This window comes from Echinops telfairi, unplaced genomic scaffold (genome assembly GCF_000313985.2).
Source record: "Echinops telfairi isolate 266 unplaced genomic scaffold, ASM31398v2 ScPeMD7_2565;HRSCAF=3150, whole genome shotgun sequence".
NCBI lineage: Eukaryota > Metazoa > Chordata > Mammalia > Afrosoricida > Tenrecidae > Echinops > Echinops telfairi.
The window spans coordinates 11,211,669-11,228,043 of NW_022106463.1; the positions used below are offsets into that span (position 1 = coordinate 11,211,669).

General features: G+C 49.5%; 1 protein-coding gene across 1 annotated transcript in view; it reads left to right on the forward strand.

The window, feature by feature from the left end:
• The window catches only part of NBEA (neurobeachin), a 465,975-nt gene that overhangs the window by 154,871 nt on the left and 294,729 nt on the right, over nucleotides 1-16,375 (forward strand). Inside the window, exons 28-30 of the mRNA XM_045294000.1 lie at nucleotides 786-893; nucleotides 2,164-2,332; nucleotides 4,767-4,862. Of these exons, the coding sequence (XP_045149935.1) occupies nucleotides 786-893; nucleotides 2,164-2,332; nucleotides 4,767-4,862 (373 nt within the window). The remainder of the gene's footprint in view (nucleotides 1-785; nucleotides 894-2,163; nucleotides 2,333-4,766; nucleotides 4,863-16,375) is intronic.

Sequence of the window (16,375 nt, forward strand, 5' to 3'; positions counted from 1 at the left end):
GTGTGGGCAGTGTCAGGCCAGGTGCCCCCAGGAGTCGGGGTTCTTAGTGTGGACAAGTGTGGGCAGTGTGTCAGGCCAGGTGCCCCCAGGAGTCGGGGCTCTCAGTGTAGATGGGCAGGGGGCAGGGTGACCCAGGTCTTCAGGAGTAGTTGTCCTTGTTTTTGATATTCGCGAGGTAACACCTGCTACCTTCGACTCTGGGATGGACTGTGTCTTCACCTGACCAATGGTCTCTGGTCTTATCTGCCCCTCTGGACATGGCCAGCCTGTGAAAGCACTGGGCCACACATCAATGAACTGGCCCTCGCTCAGCTTGGCCGGGTCTTGTGTGGAGCCTCAGATGTGTGGGGTTTGTTTCTTCAGTTATGAAAGGACCTCTGTGGTCATTATATTCCATTGGGAATAGCTTATCTCCTCAGAGACCGTGGTGATTCCCTGTTCTGCTAGGTGGGCAAAGTAGCCCCAGGGCTGCGGGGAGCAGCCCAAGGCTTTCCCTCGGCAAAGACTCGAGGGCAGATATGTGCGGGGTTGTCGCGCTGGCTGTGAGTCAAACAGGCTCAATGCTGGAGGGCAATAAGCAGGCTAGTGCTGGAAGCTGGGGCCCAGGAGCGGGGTCAGAATGAGAAAGAACAGGGCCCATCGAGGGTTATTCCTGTCCACTCTGATGACGGAGGGAGAGGGAAGGGCTGCCCCTGCTCCATGGAACCTGGAGGTGGAGGCAGCAAATGGAACGTTCTAGAAATGTTTTACTGTCAGAAATTTTCCCCCACAACTCTCTCTTGAAGACTCCCCTGGAAGGTGTGCCCGGCAACCTCTCTCCTATCAAAGACCCTGACAGGCTGCTGCAGGACGTGGACATCAACCGGCTTCGTGCTGTCGTCTTCCGGGACGTGGTGAGTGATGCCTCGTGTGCAAGGAAGCACACCATGCCCAGCATTAGGAACGCGCTCCACCTGGCTGCGCCGCAGGCTCCTCGCAAAGACTGCACTCACTCTGGGTCAGAGCTGGGCTGTCCCCCCTTGTTATGGTCCTGTGAGGCTCCGTCACATTGGGTGTGACTCGTAGGGACCCTGCCTACCTGGTCCCAGCCACACAGCCACAATCGGGTTAGAGCCTTCCTTCCGGATCTCATATTCGTCAGTCTCACTTCTCTTTCCATTTTGGTTACTGGTTTTGGTCCTCATTAAGGAAGTTTATTATTGCCAGATATAGAACAAACCTTCCTCCAAAAGATGAAAAACAGAAACACCACAAAATAGGTGAAAAAGTACACTGGAGAAAGAGTCTTCCTGTGAACGTTTGTGTTCTTAAAAGAGAGAGAATGTTACACGTTGATGTGATTGCCAGGGAAAACCTGAAAAACTATCACTGACTTCATCTTCGGTCACCTTCTCTCCTCGCGCGATGTCTCTTGCTCAGCTCCCTGGTGGCTTACGCTTTGGGCTGCTCACCACAAGGTCACCAGTTCAATGCCAGCTGCAGCTTCTTGGGAGAGAGAGGAGGCTGTACACTCCATTAAAGATTTCCTGGCCGCAGAAACCCACAGGGGCAGTTCTGTCATATCCTGTCGGGTGACTATGAGCTGGCATCGCCTGGGTGACAGTGGGGTCAGTTTTCTGTTACTTGGTCATTTCCCAGTTCTGTGACCTTACTCCTTATGACCCCGCAGGACAGTTGGCAGGGGCTCATCCACTAAGCTGCTAGTGGCCATTCTGGTTCATTTTAAAATGTCCCTCTATGTCCATTCTGTCAAGTCTGTGAGGAAGTTGCTGCTGAGAGGCTGAGGCCCCAGAGCTGCCGCAGGAAAGGGCTGCTTGGCCTGCAGCTCCGGCAGGTTACTTGGTCAGACTGGCTTGGCGCTGTTGGCCCCCCTTGCTAGAATGGCTGTGTCCTCGCCACTCTGCTCTGACCTGTTTTCATCGAAGAACCACGAGACACCTGCGAACACAGATGCCCCACCTCGCTGTCACTGTGGCCGCATGGGGCACTTGTTACCTTAGACAGTAGCGCAGTTAGGTGGTGCCACCTGGAAGAAACAGAAGGTAGACTGAATGAAGTCCCTGGTCAGGGAGTTTTGTCGAGAGGAAAATTATTGGGTGCTTGTCCAGCGACGTCCCCGGGTGTGTGAAACGTGGCCCCTCACTGCCTGTCCCTCTGTCATAGGACGACAGCAAGCAGGCGCAGTTCCTGGCCCTGGCTGTGGTGTACTTCATCTCGGTCCTGATGGTATCCAAGTACCGGGACATCCTGGAGCCCCAGCGGGAGACAGCCCGAAGTGGGAGCCAGCCCAGCAGGGACGTCAGGCAGGAAGTCAACTCGCCAACCAGCACAGGTGCGCCAGGCCTGCGAGGCCACTGCGTGTACTGCATGTGCTATGTACCAGCAGGTGTGAACCGGAAGTCCAGGCCACGTGTGAGCGTGGAAGAGAAAGTCTAGCAGGTGCCAGTCTTCTCCTGACAGGGTCTCATTCTCATCTGTCAGCACACTTGGTTTTACTGTTTCCCACTTACTGATAGAAATCATCACCCACTTTCTCCCATTATAATAGACTCAGCACCCCCAGCTTTCTATGTGGATTCTTTTCAACACTGTCCACACGACAGGGAGAGCTGTCCATGAGTTGGTCAAGAGCAGGACTAAGCCAGGCTCCCTCTCAAAGATAGGAGCCCCTCTCCTTTACTTGCTGTTTATTTTGCCGTGACAGCCGTGCCAGTGAGCACACACGCCATCAGACTGATGATGAGCGAGCTGGCAGTCCATCCTCCTGCCCTCGCTGCTTTAACGCAGGCCGGCAGCACCCGAGGGAGTCCTCCTGGGTCAGGTGGGTGGTGGGTGGTTCTGGACGGCTGAGAAGGCCTCTGTCTCAGGAAGTCCCAGGCTTTCAGCCATTGTCTTTGCTGGGACACCGTGAGCACACTGTGCTGTGGGAAAAGCATCTGAATGTGAACCTCAGGGTGGCCAGTTAAGCCCAGAGCCACTCACAGAGAAAGGCAACTCCGCCTGCTCCCATGGAGGGTCCCTGTTGCTGAAGCCACTGGGGCAGTTCTGTTCTGCCTTACAGGCTCACCCCAAGTCTGAAGCGGCCGCTAGCACTGTCTTGGTTGGATCACTTAAATGTCATCCTGCTCCTTCCATCAGCTACTCGGCGGCTTAGCACTGGTGCTCTTTGTTGTTTGCAGTGCTATCACAGGGGCCACTGGATTCACTTAGAGTTAAGTGCTCTTTCCTGTATAAATGTGAAGGAGCCCTGGTGATGCTTTGATTAAAGCGCTGGGCTACTGACCCAAAGGCCAGCCAGTGGAAACTGCCAGTCATTCAACAGAGCAAAAGTGGCCACTGCGCCTGCCAAGATGGTGGCCTGGAAATGGGGCGGAGGAGGTGGGAGAAGGAGTTCTACTCTGTCCTGCCTGGGGGGGGCACCCTCTGAGTTGGCAGTGGGGATTTAAATCAGTGAGGGTGATCCCTAACCAAGATGGGTTTTGAAGGCGCCAACCCTCTGCTTCCTGCTTCCTGTGGCATTGCTCTTGTGCGGAGACGCAGCAGCCCGCGAGTTAGTGTGGATGCTGGGCAGGCAGCGTATGCCAGGCACCCAGACACCATGCCACCACAGCGAGCTTGCTTTTGTTCTGAGCCTTCGTTCTCCACGGAGACCTCTTCGTGGCATTGCAGTCCGTGTCCTGTCACACTTCTAACCACTTGCAGGTCTGTCGATCATGTTAGCAGCCCTTTGTCCACCTCGATATGCAGCCATCTCATGCCGAGACGGCAAGTCAAAAGTATTGCTACTGGGACCCAGCTCATACAGGCCTGGTGTGCTCTGAAGAAGAACTTGTCCAAACACGTCTCTTGGATCTGATCTGTGGACACGGCTGTAGACAAGTTCTCTCAGTAACACACTTGTCTTAGTCTTATTAGGGTGTACCCTGGCCCCCCCAAAGTCCACTCAAAGCAGTAGCTTCCAAAGGGTCTGCTAGGCCACTTAGACTACAGGCAGGAGTTATCTCAGAAAGCCGAGACCCCTCCGTGGGGGGGTCCAAAGGTGTTGTCCTGTCCACAGTCTAGAGAGGCACAGGCTGATCATGGGTGCTGGTGGGGAAGACGTTTAAAGAAAACGGAAAGCTATTGGTAAGGAACAAGCCGGGAAGTTGAGTCAAGGGCTTTTCCCATCATGACAGCACACTTGCTCATTCTTCAAGGGTGGCAAAGGACTGTCCCACGAAAAGTTTTATGGGAACCTGACCCCACCCACCCACCAGTCCCCGTTGTGCCTCTCCAGCCTCATTTCTGTTCCCGATCCTCGAAGCACATGGAAAGGGACTGTGATTTGAATCCCTGGAGGATGCCAAGGGCCAGTTTGACCTGAGGGAAATTGGGGAGCACGGCGTCTCCAGGGAAGGGCGAAGGCGATGGAAGCACCAGCTGCAGAAGTGTGCACCCCTAGATGGAGGGTCTCAGGAAAGGGAAGAGCAGCTTCATGCTCCCAGGCTCTGTGTCTGGGGTGGTGTAGCAGTACTTTGGGACTCCCCCTTCCCTGGGCGTGGGTGCAGCTAAAGAGAGCCCCATACAGTGAGCCTCCAGCTGTGGCTGGTTCCTTGAGAACATGGCTTCTCCTCTCTTGACACAGAGCCCCTACCCCGCCTGGCAGCGCCCTCGTCTGGCGAGCAAAGCTTGCATGTGGGAGTACTGTGGCAGTGCCCAGGCTGTGGGAAGCAGACTGCAGGGGGTTACATGCTGGCTGAACTTTGACTCCATGATTCTCTCCACAGTTGTGGTCATACCCTCTGCCCCTCACCCGAGTCTGAGCCATGGATTCCTTGCCAAGTTAATCCCCGAGCAGACCTTTGCCCATTCATTTTACAAAGGTAACGGGGACTCCGCTCCCAGTGGTCTGGGTGTGTGTATTCTGGGTTGCTATGCGATGATACTCCCTGGGTGATTGTTCAGAAATGGGATATGCGGTCATTCTGCCTGAGCCCAGGGTGGTTGTCACAACTGCATGACGTTGCATTTCTTTCTGTGACATTCTGGGGTCCTGGGGTCCTGTGTGTAGAGATGGACAAAGGGGCTTTCTTTACAGACTCCCACACACCTCACTGCTCTGGGCGTTCAGTGGGGTCCATCAGGAAGAGAGGTCACAATGAGGCTTGGAGACCACTGCCTGATCGAGATGTGGCGTAGCTCTGCCGGAACCGAGTCTAGCACTTCTGGGGGGCACACACCGGTGACATCTGCCTCACGGGCTGTGAAATGACAGGCTACACAGCCAGGAGAATGCATAAACGCAGAGTAGCAGGAAGAGGTGGTGCACGGTCAGAAGGAAATAAAGACCAGTCGGGGCAAGATGTTAGAAACAAGCCTATGCAAATGCCAAAGGCCTCCAGAACAGAGGCCAGGGGGTGGGGGCAGGGGGTGGGGGCAGGGGATGGGGGCAAGGGGTTGGAATGGAAAAATAGGAGAATTTTCCCCAAACCGTTTGAAGCCCTCTGGTGTGCCCGTGTGTGCAGATGGATAGATCACTGTGCCCCACAATGGGTGGCGTCATCCTATGGGGTGTGAGTGGGGGCTGGGACAATCCTGGGACCTGCAGCAGCAGTTGCCTGCCCTTCACCCAGGTGATGGACTAGAGCTAAGAGTTTTCATCACTGGGGCGGACACAGCGCTAGTGTGTTCCTGCCAAAGGGCAGTGGGCCACACAGACCCTGGAAGCTGTGATGTGGATGATGCGGTGTGGACCGTTTCAGAGCTGAAAGGACCAGGGCTGAAATGGCATTGTGTGTGGTGGGATTAGCCCACAGAGAGGAGGATGGAGGGCAGCTTCAAGGGTCCCCTGTCTGGGCTGCCACAGCTCCTGGCACACTGGACAGGATAGATTGGACTCCTTGGACGGGGCTGGGCAGGGCAGCATACCTGCTGGGAGGAAGTAGTCGTAGCCGCCAGCGTCTGACCTACCTACCCATGGGAGCTGCTCACAGCAGAGGGTTTCCCCCAGCTGCCTGTAGAACTGGAGCCAGAGGGCTTGGTGGGTGGGGGCGTTATGCGGGTGTCCCCCAAGCATGGTTCTTCACATGAGTGAAGTGTGGCCCAGGCAGTCCTGCAGCCACCAGGTGTTGAGTCCGAGCAGTAGTGGAACCATCTTGGAAGAACTTGTTTTCCAGTCTCGGCAGATAACTTGACTAGTCGGAGCTGGACTTCGAGGCTGGAGAGCTGGCAGCCAGTCTCTGAGTTCCCTCTAAACCAGCGACTTGCTGGAGTTGGCTTATGCAGAACAAGAAAGGAATGCAGTGGCTCTTGGGCAACCTCTAGCCCTCTGCAAGGTTTGGGAGTGGCAGCCCCAGGGCTGGCAGAGGGAAACACCTGCAGAAACAGCCGCCATCGTTCTCAGAGTTGATGACAAAGGAGCCCACGGAGGCTAGCATTTGAACAGCCGCCAGCAGCAGGGATGCGGGAAGAAAACCACAACAAGATACACCCTGAACAAGCTGCTGACAGCCCGAGATGCACAGGGGCCTTCAAAGTCTCCCTAGAAGGCGGGGAAGCTTTCCTGACCACTGAGAACAAAGGCTGGAATGTCTGTAGACTGCTCAGCAGAAACCAGGCCCTGGGGAAGACAAAGAGCATAAAAGGACGCTTCACCAAAACTTGTTTACCCAATAAGAATATCTGAGACAAAAGTATCGGAAAACAATAGAAATATCCAATAGAAAAATCTGAGATAAAAATAGGCCTATTGGAGACAAAATCTAACCAGTTCTATTTTGGGGAGACTTACACTTTGAGAAATACTCAAAAGAGTTCTTTAGGCAGTGGGAGAACAAAACTGGATGGCAACTTGGATCTGTAGTAGGAATGCGGGGTCCAGTGTTTTGTCTATAGACCGTGTCGCTGTGTGGCCTCTTAGCAGGTAACTCCTCCAGCTGCCAAGCTCAAAAGTCTAGCCTTGCTATCAGACACAGCACATTGGAAAGTGGATTACTACAGATGTGGTCAGGTTAAAATTGAACATCTTAGCACTTAATCTTCCTTTTAACCCATTTTAATTTAGTTTTTAATATTTTCTGCCCCTTTTCTGATTGAGGTTCTCAGTTTTATTTTGTTATGGTTGTTTGTTTATTTGTTTGCTATGTTTTTCTGTATATGAAATACAGTATGGAACTCGATAAAGCCAGTAACTGGATTAAGTGTTTCTTGGGGGCTCGGCTGGAAGGCTGGGGGAGATGGGGAGCTACTAACTATGAGTACATGGACAAAAAACAAGTTCTAAAATTGATTGTGGTGGTGATTACACAACTCTCTTTAATACGAGTTCTAGAATTGTTTGATATGAGTTACTGTCGGTGGCGCCGTGGAAAGAGGCGTGAGATGAGGGCGGTGAGTAGGCTCCATGACACTGCAACTGGCCGGCGAGGCCTATGGGGTGGGACAGGAGGGAAGATTCTCCTGACACTGGGTGAGCGCTCTGCCACTGCTCCAGGCACAGGCAGCTGCTGGACGGTACGGCACAGGGAAGGAGCACAGCTTTTGTCAGAACCACTTCACTGACACACACACCAGCTCTGACTGGGTAGCCTGTGCAAGGCTGTGTTGTCGGCAGACGCGTGTTGTTGGCTCTGCATTGAGGTCAGCTCACTCAGATCGTGGAGCTTGTATTTGAACATCAGTGCACCGTTTGCCTGTCAAGTGAGCCTGCTTCTGAAGACAGTGTTGGCTTGCAGTCAGCAGTGAGCCTGCATGTGATTTTCCTCGTGACCGTGTGGATGTGGGTCATACGTTATTGCGGTTGTTGGAGCAGAGAGCTCTGTTTGATATGAGGACTACAAAGTGAGCGCTTAGTCTGATGGCAGGATGACAAGCCAGTTGGCCCAGCACTTCAAAGATGAGCTAGACTGGTCTTTTTGACATCTCAGAATTTTTTAATTGACTTATCACTTCCACAGACGGAGGTCTAGGGCATGTTTTTCCGTGGCAGATATGATCCAAGGATATAAGGAAAGTTAAAATCTTGGAAGGACTCAGTTCCTAGGATATACTTCATAATTTCGTTATTATCAATGAAATACCCATATCGTCAGTGAAGATGTACACCACACATATTTAAAGAACTACCACCTAGCTCTGTGAATTTGATAAAATGTTTTGCACTAAAAGCAGATTCTTTTTGAGAAATTCATAGATTTGGACATGTTCCTATTATTTAAGTGTGATTTATATTTCATTATGGCTATCCATGATTGTTATAGATTGGTTAGTGGAAATTCTATCTCCTATATCTGTGATTGGGACCTTGTTTAGAAATTGGGTACTGTTTTACCAGTTCTGTTTTTCGGATAACTGGGTCCTACTGGGAGAAGGTGGCCTTAATGCTTTCTGAGTGCCGTCTAACCAGGGAAGGCCCACCCAGAGACAATTGCCCAGGCAAGAACTGCATGAAACCCAGAAACTGGCTACATGGAGGTGGTCACGAAGACGAGGAGGGACTTTCTCTCCCTGGAGCCCAGAGCTTGTCGACTGAAGTCTGTGGGTTCAAACACCCACTGGGCAGTGCTGGGTCACTGCTGCCCTCGGGAAGGGAGGCGAGGATAACGAATGGACCTGGCTGTTGCACGCATGGACGAAGCAGCGCTGTTGGCTCCTTTTTGGATACAAGTTTTAGACAGATATTTCAGCCTCTCTGAGCTTCCACGTCTATCCTCGTAGTCTGTGACACTGTTTCTTCCTCTGTGAGTGTTGTTAAAGTACAACCAAACCAGGTTAGCTGTCCGCCCACTCCCCGCTTATCCACAGGTCAGGTTCCAAGGGCCGGTCATGATGTGGAAATTGGTGTTATTAGAAAAAGGTGGACAATCACATCAGATCGCCCAACTGAGGGTGCTACATTATTACCCAAGAGCCAAAGCACGGAGACTTACCGCCTGGTCCAGCCATTGCAGGCAGTGTTACTCCCACCACGCACACTGACATTGCTGACCGCCGTGTCCACGTGCAAGAGTCAGATGGTCAATTCCCTACTGTTGTCATAAAGGTGAAATGTTGGATAAGGAGATAGGGAGGGAGACGTAGGTGTTTGGCATGCCCGCAAGTAGTGTTATCTTCAGTTCAGCTTAGGTATGGTAACAAGCCAAAAGCAAATTGTCACATTGCCAGCGTTGGCTATTTATATAGATCCTGTGTTCGTCCAAAATATTCACTTGGGTATTTGTTTTGAGGACTCACTCTTATTTAAAACATGTTTGCTTGGTTTATGATTGTGTAACAAAAAGTTATAAGTGTGATACATGCTTATAAGCCGTAGTGTCTGAGCTCTGCTTTCAGTGGGAAACAGGTCTGTTTTTATCATTGACGTTCTTATTCTTTGTCGTTTGTTTCTCCTGACTGCACTTACTGACATGCGATTTTTAAAATTCTGTTTGTCTATATTTTTATTTTCTAAACAGTCTTACTGGCACATACCCTACATAGTATGCAGCTCCAGAGTTTAGCCCTGTCAAGAAGAGCTGTACACCAGTCCCGTGATCCATTTTAGAACATTGTCTTTCTTGTCCTCATTGGTTAGCTCCCCACTTTACCCCAACCTCCAAAAACCACTGGCTTTTTACTTTGTCTCCTTTTATAGTCTCCTCTTCATTCAGTAATACATCTGGGCTTCCTTTGACTAAGTCCGGGTCTGGGATGGAGTGGGGGCTGGGGCTGCTCCTCAGATCACACAGCCGTCCCGCGCTTTTCTTCGGGCGTCCACCAGCATGGACTGAATTGCAGTGCTCTTCGCCTTCCTTTGAACTACCTCTCGGTGTCTCCTCTCCCTGGTAAGCCTCCTTCCTTCTTGGAATATTGCCATCGCTGCTGCATGGCTTTCTTCTCTTGAGTCTTTCTCTCTGTGTGTTGCGGGCAACGTGCTTGTCGGGAACACTCCTGCAACAGCCATTCTCTTCTTGAAAGCGATCGCTAATGGCTTCCTACAGTGACTAGGGCAGAGTCAAAAGTCAAAGGCCCCAAGCAGCGGCAGCTCATGTTATGGTTTTCCCCAGTAGCCCTCTTCCCAGGGCCTGGTCATAAACATGAGGTGTCAATCATTTTACGGCCACAGACAACTTGGGCGATGGCATGGTTGGCACTAAAGGTGAAACAGGTGCAGCTCAAGTTGTCTTGCTCCCCCTGCCCTTGCTGACCTGAGGTCTGTCTGCATGGCCGTTCCAGCCAGCACCCTAGTCTCCTGAGGGCAGACTTTCACAAGACTCTGGAGGACCTGGCCCCTTCCCAGCTCCGGCCAGTGTTCCTCTTTTGTGCTCCAAGTGGCTTTCTCAGATGGTTACATCCCATAGTGTTTCACTATATTCGGTGCAGGCGTGCAGGGGCCATGTTTAGGTTCCCGAACACCAGTTTCTAAAGGAGTTGTTCAGCCACTCAGATTACGTAATTCACAGAGTATTAATATCCTCATCTCAGACACACCTCATCTGATCACGCTGCACTGTACTGCACTGTGCAGATATTTGTGTTTTACTTGTTGAAGGTGGATAGCCACCCTATGTTGAACTGTCTGGGTGCCATTTTTCCCAACAACTTGTGCTCACTTGGCATCATTTTGGGCATTCCCCCCATACTGCAAACTTTTCCTAATAGAGTTGCACACTTCATAGACTGAAGTGTAAGGGGACTTCAAGAAGTTCGTAGAAAAGGGGATTGAAAGGGAATAATGGTGTCCCTGCACTTGTTGCTACCCTCCTGTGTGTCGTGTGTCAGCAACGGTTGTGAACACTGGGAGCCCAACCAAGTCTCACTGCTCTGTGATACTCACTTTCCCTCATGCTCAGTCGCCTGGTCCCAAACTCTCCCGTGCTCGTTTCTTCCCATCTGGAGCTTCCACGACACTGTCCCATTTCCTGTCGCTTGAAAGCAGCTGTTTGTAACTGATGCCTGAGAGGAGCCCAGGACGTTAGGGGAAGTTCATTCCTCTTGGAGCCAATTTCTTATTTAGCGCTAAAGTGACCTCGGGCATTAACTTTGTTTGGTTCAAGGTTTGAACAGTATCTTGGGACAATAATCTTAGGGGCTCTTTCCGCCTCAACCAGTCAAGTAAGTCTGGAATGTGAGTTTCTGTTCTACATTTTTTCTCCTTATCAGGTCGCGGGATAGTGGCCATGATTAGACCAGCTGGTTGTAGTAGCTGCGCACCAGCTAGTTCTTCTGGTGTCAGAGTTGGTGAGGCGGTGGCTCACGAAGCTTTTATTTCTTGAACCCTGCCTGACCCCTCCCAGCATGGTGCACCTTGTCTGTAGTTCTGTCTTCCCTCCGTCTTGTTTTGCATGACTGGCACAGGTTCCTCCTTTTGGTGTTTTCTTCAAGGTAACATCCTCAGAGGAAGCCAAGTAGCTCCCTTACTGCTCCCGGCCCATTCTTTATCATTGCGTCCCTGCACTCCTACTCATGCACTTTCACTAGTATGCTCCAAGGTGCCGGCACCTCCCTCACCTTCATCTCCTCAGGCCCACCATGGTCCTCGCACAGTAGTAACTACAGTAAATCTTTGTCACCCAGCTGAATAAAGCAGTGGAAAAGCAAGATGATTTGTTTTCTGCAGTGAAGAACAATGATAGCGGATCCTTGGTGGCACAATGGGTTAAGCACTGAGCTGCTAACTGCAGAGTCCCTAGTTCAAACCCACCAACTGCTCCACGGGATAAAGATGAGACTGCCTGCTCCCTTAGGGACAGACAGTGTTGCTGTCCTGGACCCCCAGAGCAGCAGCTGTGCTCTGTCTGTGGAATAACTGAGTGGGAATGGACTCGGCGGCAGTGGATTTGGTGGGTTTCACCTCTAATAGCCTTCGAGTGAGTGTCATTAATAAACATGCTAGCTGCACACAGTAACAAGGAACTCTCATCGTCCGCTTGACGCGGACTCTGCCGAGCCTTTAGATGAATTATCTAATTTTGGGCTTAATAGGAAAGCTTGTATTTAGGTGAATTTGCAAACAAATATGTCCTTAATGTCCACCTAACAGTTTATTTTCAGGAAAAGAACTAGGACAGAAAGGGAATGAAGTCATATAAGGTGGACCTGGTACAAAACTAGTCACGTGGCATAAGATATTAGAGAGGGGTTGGATTTCTATAAGCATTTCCTATATTGTAAATGTAACCATTCTAATCAATTGGAGTAGACATATCACTTTTGACAAATAGATTTGATGTTGCCAAATGTGGTAATAATTTGGAAGAAAAATAATTTATGTCCTTATTTCATGCATTGTACTAAATAAATTCTATTTGTTAAAAATTAGAGGTAAAAATGAATCTCTGAGCAATACAGAAGAGTATTCAGACTAGTATTTATATAATGCTATAAAAGGTCATTAAGACCCTAAGTCAGAGGCTGAAACTGCCAAGGAAAAGATATGACCAAATAAAAGTTTTATATGTCTGCATATCACCCAGAAATATTAGCAACATTTCAAAAGTCAAAAGGCAAACGAGATTTTATATTTCCATGATAAAAATGAATAGCTTTAATGAAAAAGAAGCTCTTATAGATCAATATTGGAATATATCACTGTAATAGAAATATTTGGAAAATACACAGAGAAGAAAGGCTTTAGATTCAACTCTTTAACAATCAAATACAATCACTGAAGCAACACTGTACCACAATTTTCCAATCAAAATGGGCAAAATGTTGAAGGATCAGAATGTAAATGTGTACACTTTATAGAGCAAAAAAATGTTCAGATTCCTTGATGTGGTCATTTTACATCTGCAATATTAGCGCAAGGACACCACAACTATATATGCAAAACGTGAAAACAAATATTGTTACCACTGTAATGCAAAATCAGTGCTAAACTTAGCACACATAGTAAATAAGTTATTTCAGTCATAGAGTAAAGCACTATATTTCATACTATAAATTTGTTTTTAGATGCGAATCATTTTGAGTGGTTGTGCCCGCAGTCCTTTGTGCGGCTGTGTCATTACTATTTGACACTCTCTAAAACATGGTCCTGCATGCAGTCTTTGCGGAACTCTGGATGGATCCTGACTTTGAGTACACTAGATAGTTTTAGAATTTAAAGGGGAAAACCATACCCAGTTTTTCTAGCACTTGTTAAAAATATTTTCCATTCTATAAAATATCATAGATATTTTCCATATCAGTCAAGGCACCAACATTTCTCCCTCTCTTTCATTTCCAGTCTAAGTTTCCTCTCATTGTACTTCAACTTTCCTTCAAGAAATAGCTGGTGATTAAATGAATCGTTTCCTACTCGCTCCTATGTTCTGGGGAGGTGACAGTGAGCAAAGGGGCCTGTCTTTGTAGACTCATTCTAGTGGGGAGGGGGTGCTTCCAGAAACACACACTTGTAAATGGCGTGTCCCACATGTATTGGAATCAAACTATAGGTTACCACGAGACGGCATAAAAGAAGAAAGCTCATTTCATCTGGGCTCTTGGGAAAGGGACGCCCAGAGGATGAGTTTCAGTTTGGTCTCAAGAATGGAGGTGGTGGAGGCAGGTTCAGGAACAGAGAGCAGTTGTGGGAAGGGGCACAAGAGCATAAAGGCCATGGGAGGTACAGCCTTTGCTGAGGCTGTGGGACACACCCGCCCACCCAGAGACCTGTTGTATTGGGCTTCTGTAGCTTCTGGATGCGACGGCCACAAACTCGAGGCTTACAGCAGCTCAGCGTTTGTTTTCCAACAGCTCTAGGGGCTGACGTCCTATAGGTCTTACTGGGCTGAAGCCACTGAGCTGGCAGACTGCATTCTCAGAGACTCTGAGTGTGTGTGTTGGGGGGTGGGGGTGCTATTTCCTTGCCATCGAACAGCCACAGCTCCTGACTCAGGGGACCTTCCTTCATCTTCAAAACCGCCACACTATGTTTTTTCCACCATTCTGTGTAGGCACGTCTTCCTCTGACCTGAACCAAGAAGTCCCTTTGTTCCCAAGGACTCATGTGATTAAACTGTGCCCCTTGCTATTCGTGGATGATGTCCCCTTCTCGGGGTCCTTTGTTTTAGTCAGTTCCAAGAGTCCTTTTTTGCCACATACGCCAACAGAGGCCCAGGCAATGGGAGTTAGGGTTGAAGGGTTGGGATGTCTTTTGGGAAAGGGGGCATTACTCTACCTACTACAAATACCATAATCCATTTTATGACTTCAGAAGAGTCACCTGGGTTGGGAGTGGAGGCTTACAGAACACAGCTGGATAGTAAGGACACTGCTGGGTTTCACTTAAGAAACGCTGTGCATTGGCTGGAGAGACTTCATCTCTGGACATGCTATCAGGAGGAGATAGTTCTTGGAGAAGGACACTGCTTAATAAAGTAAAGGGCCCATAAAGAAAAAAAAAATTTTTTTAAGAGCAAGACCCTCAACTAGATGAATCTACAAAATGGCTGCCACAATGGGCTCAAACATAACCAATGGTTGTGAGGATGGCGCAGGACCCCGCAGTGTTTTGTTCTGTGGTTCATGGGGTCACCAAGGCTTGGAGTGGACTTGATGGTGCCAAACAACAACAGTTTGGAGAAAGCTTTGGAAAGTTGCATTAAGCCAAGGACATTGGATGCCATAGTCCAGCAGGTTTCGGAATCTTCGCAACATCTTTAAGACCGGCACTTTCCAGGTGTAACTGGCGCAACCCTGAGAGGACCCCTAAAAAGGCTTGAATTTCTTTGCATACATTCATAGCCTCCTTAGTGAGAAAAGCCCTGTTCCCAGACGTTATTGAATATTCAACACTGTTCAATAGCAGTGTTTAAACTCTGCAACCATCTGAAGTAGCAATGGGGCAAAGGGGCCTGGCCAAGAAGCTGAGAGCAGAGTTCCAGGAATGGGTATCTGTATTCCTCTTGGCTGTTCCCGTGCCTATGAAAGATCCAAGACAACCCTCGTCTCTCACCTCTGTCTAACCCTGTGACCCTGTGCCAGCAGGGGGGACCTGGAAGGAACAGCAAACTGCAGGAGTGTTGAAAGCATACACACATACACACACAGCCTGTGGTAAAAGTGGAAAACCTCTTGGCTTGAGGTATTGAATACAATCTCTGTCCCATCATTGGCCAGGCAGCAGGCCAGCTGAGCAAAGGCTGCATGTGTGCATGTGGCAGGGGTCCCTCCCTTTATAGAACTCATTGAGAACGGGCAGCTGCAGCACTAACAGCCATGGCAACGACACTGTGGGGTGGAGTAGCCATGTTTCCAGAACTGGAATGCCATTTACTTTAAAATGTCTCCTTTCCCGTAAACTGACGAGATAGCCAGAGAAAGTGGAAGGCTGGCCCAAACCCTGCAAGACAGGAAGTCAAGAAAAACCTCTGGGGAAGAGCCAGTCTTGGACCTGTTAGAACAGAACCATAGGCCAGTCCTTGTAAATCAACCAATAAACAAACTCATGGCCATCGAGTCCATTTTGTCTCATAGCACCCCCATAGACCCTGTAGGACAGGGTAGAACTGTCCCTGTAGGCTTCCAAGACTAACTCTTTACGGGAACAGACAGACTCGGTTTCTTTTGCTTTTATAATTAAGCTCAAGAGACCAGAGGAACCCTTTCCTCAGCACACTTCAAATTGGTCCCAAGACCACCCTTGGGGGATCAACTTTTCAGCCATGCAGAAGACAGATGTGTAAACTGAACTGTTCCACCAGAGTATGGAGGGCTCCCTACTCAGAACAATGAACCCTGTAAGACCCAGGGGGAAGCATTTGCCCTAAACCAACGCCCAGAAGACCGGGGCGAGCAGGAACACAGAACAGCTGGAAACGAGGAGTACTGGGAGCAGTGGGAAGAGCGCTGTTGCGTGGACGGGATTGCCATCAGTGTCAACAAAGCAAAGTGTGTGAATTGCTGGATGGAAACCAACTTTACTCTGTAAGCCTCCACCTGGACGACAGTACAAAGTTCATAGAGAGAGAGATGAGAAGATCTCACTAAATAGAGTAAAGAGTATTCAGTTATAAAGCAAAACCAAATAAAGTGTCTGGATTTGAAACTAACAATGATTGTAAAAATTTCACTGGAGGGGCTCCACAGCCAATTCTGAGCTAGAGCAAGAATTCTTTAGAAGACTTGAGTGCGGGTCAGCTGACATTATATAGTTTGCAGAGCATAACTTATAAGAACTGAATGACAAGAGCCTCGGGCATGTGGAACACCATTGAATGTGCCAGTGTATGCCTAATGGAGGGCGCTGCAGGTGTGGTAAGGGGCGGGAGAAAGGCTGGAAGAACATGAAGACCCTTGGATGAAGATCGTCCATATACACCTGCAAGCTGAGCCACACCTAGGCCCATCTCGGAGAGAGCTTCAGCGAGAAGAGCTGTCTAGTCTTGTCGATGTTTTTCCACTTACAAATTTGTCTGTTGTGGCATGGCGAGCG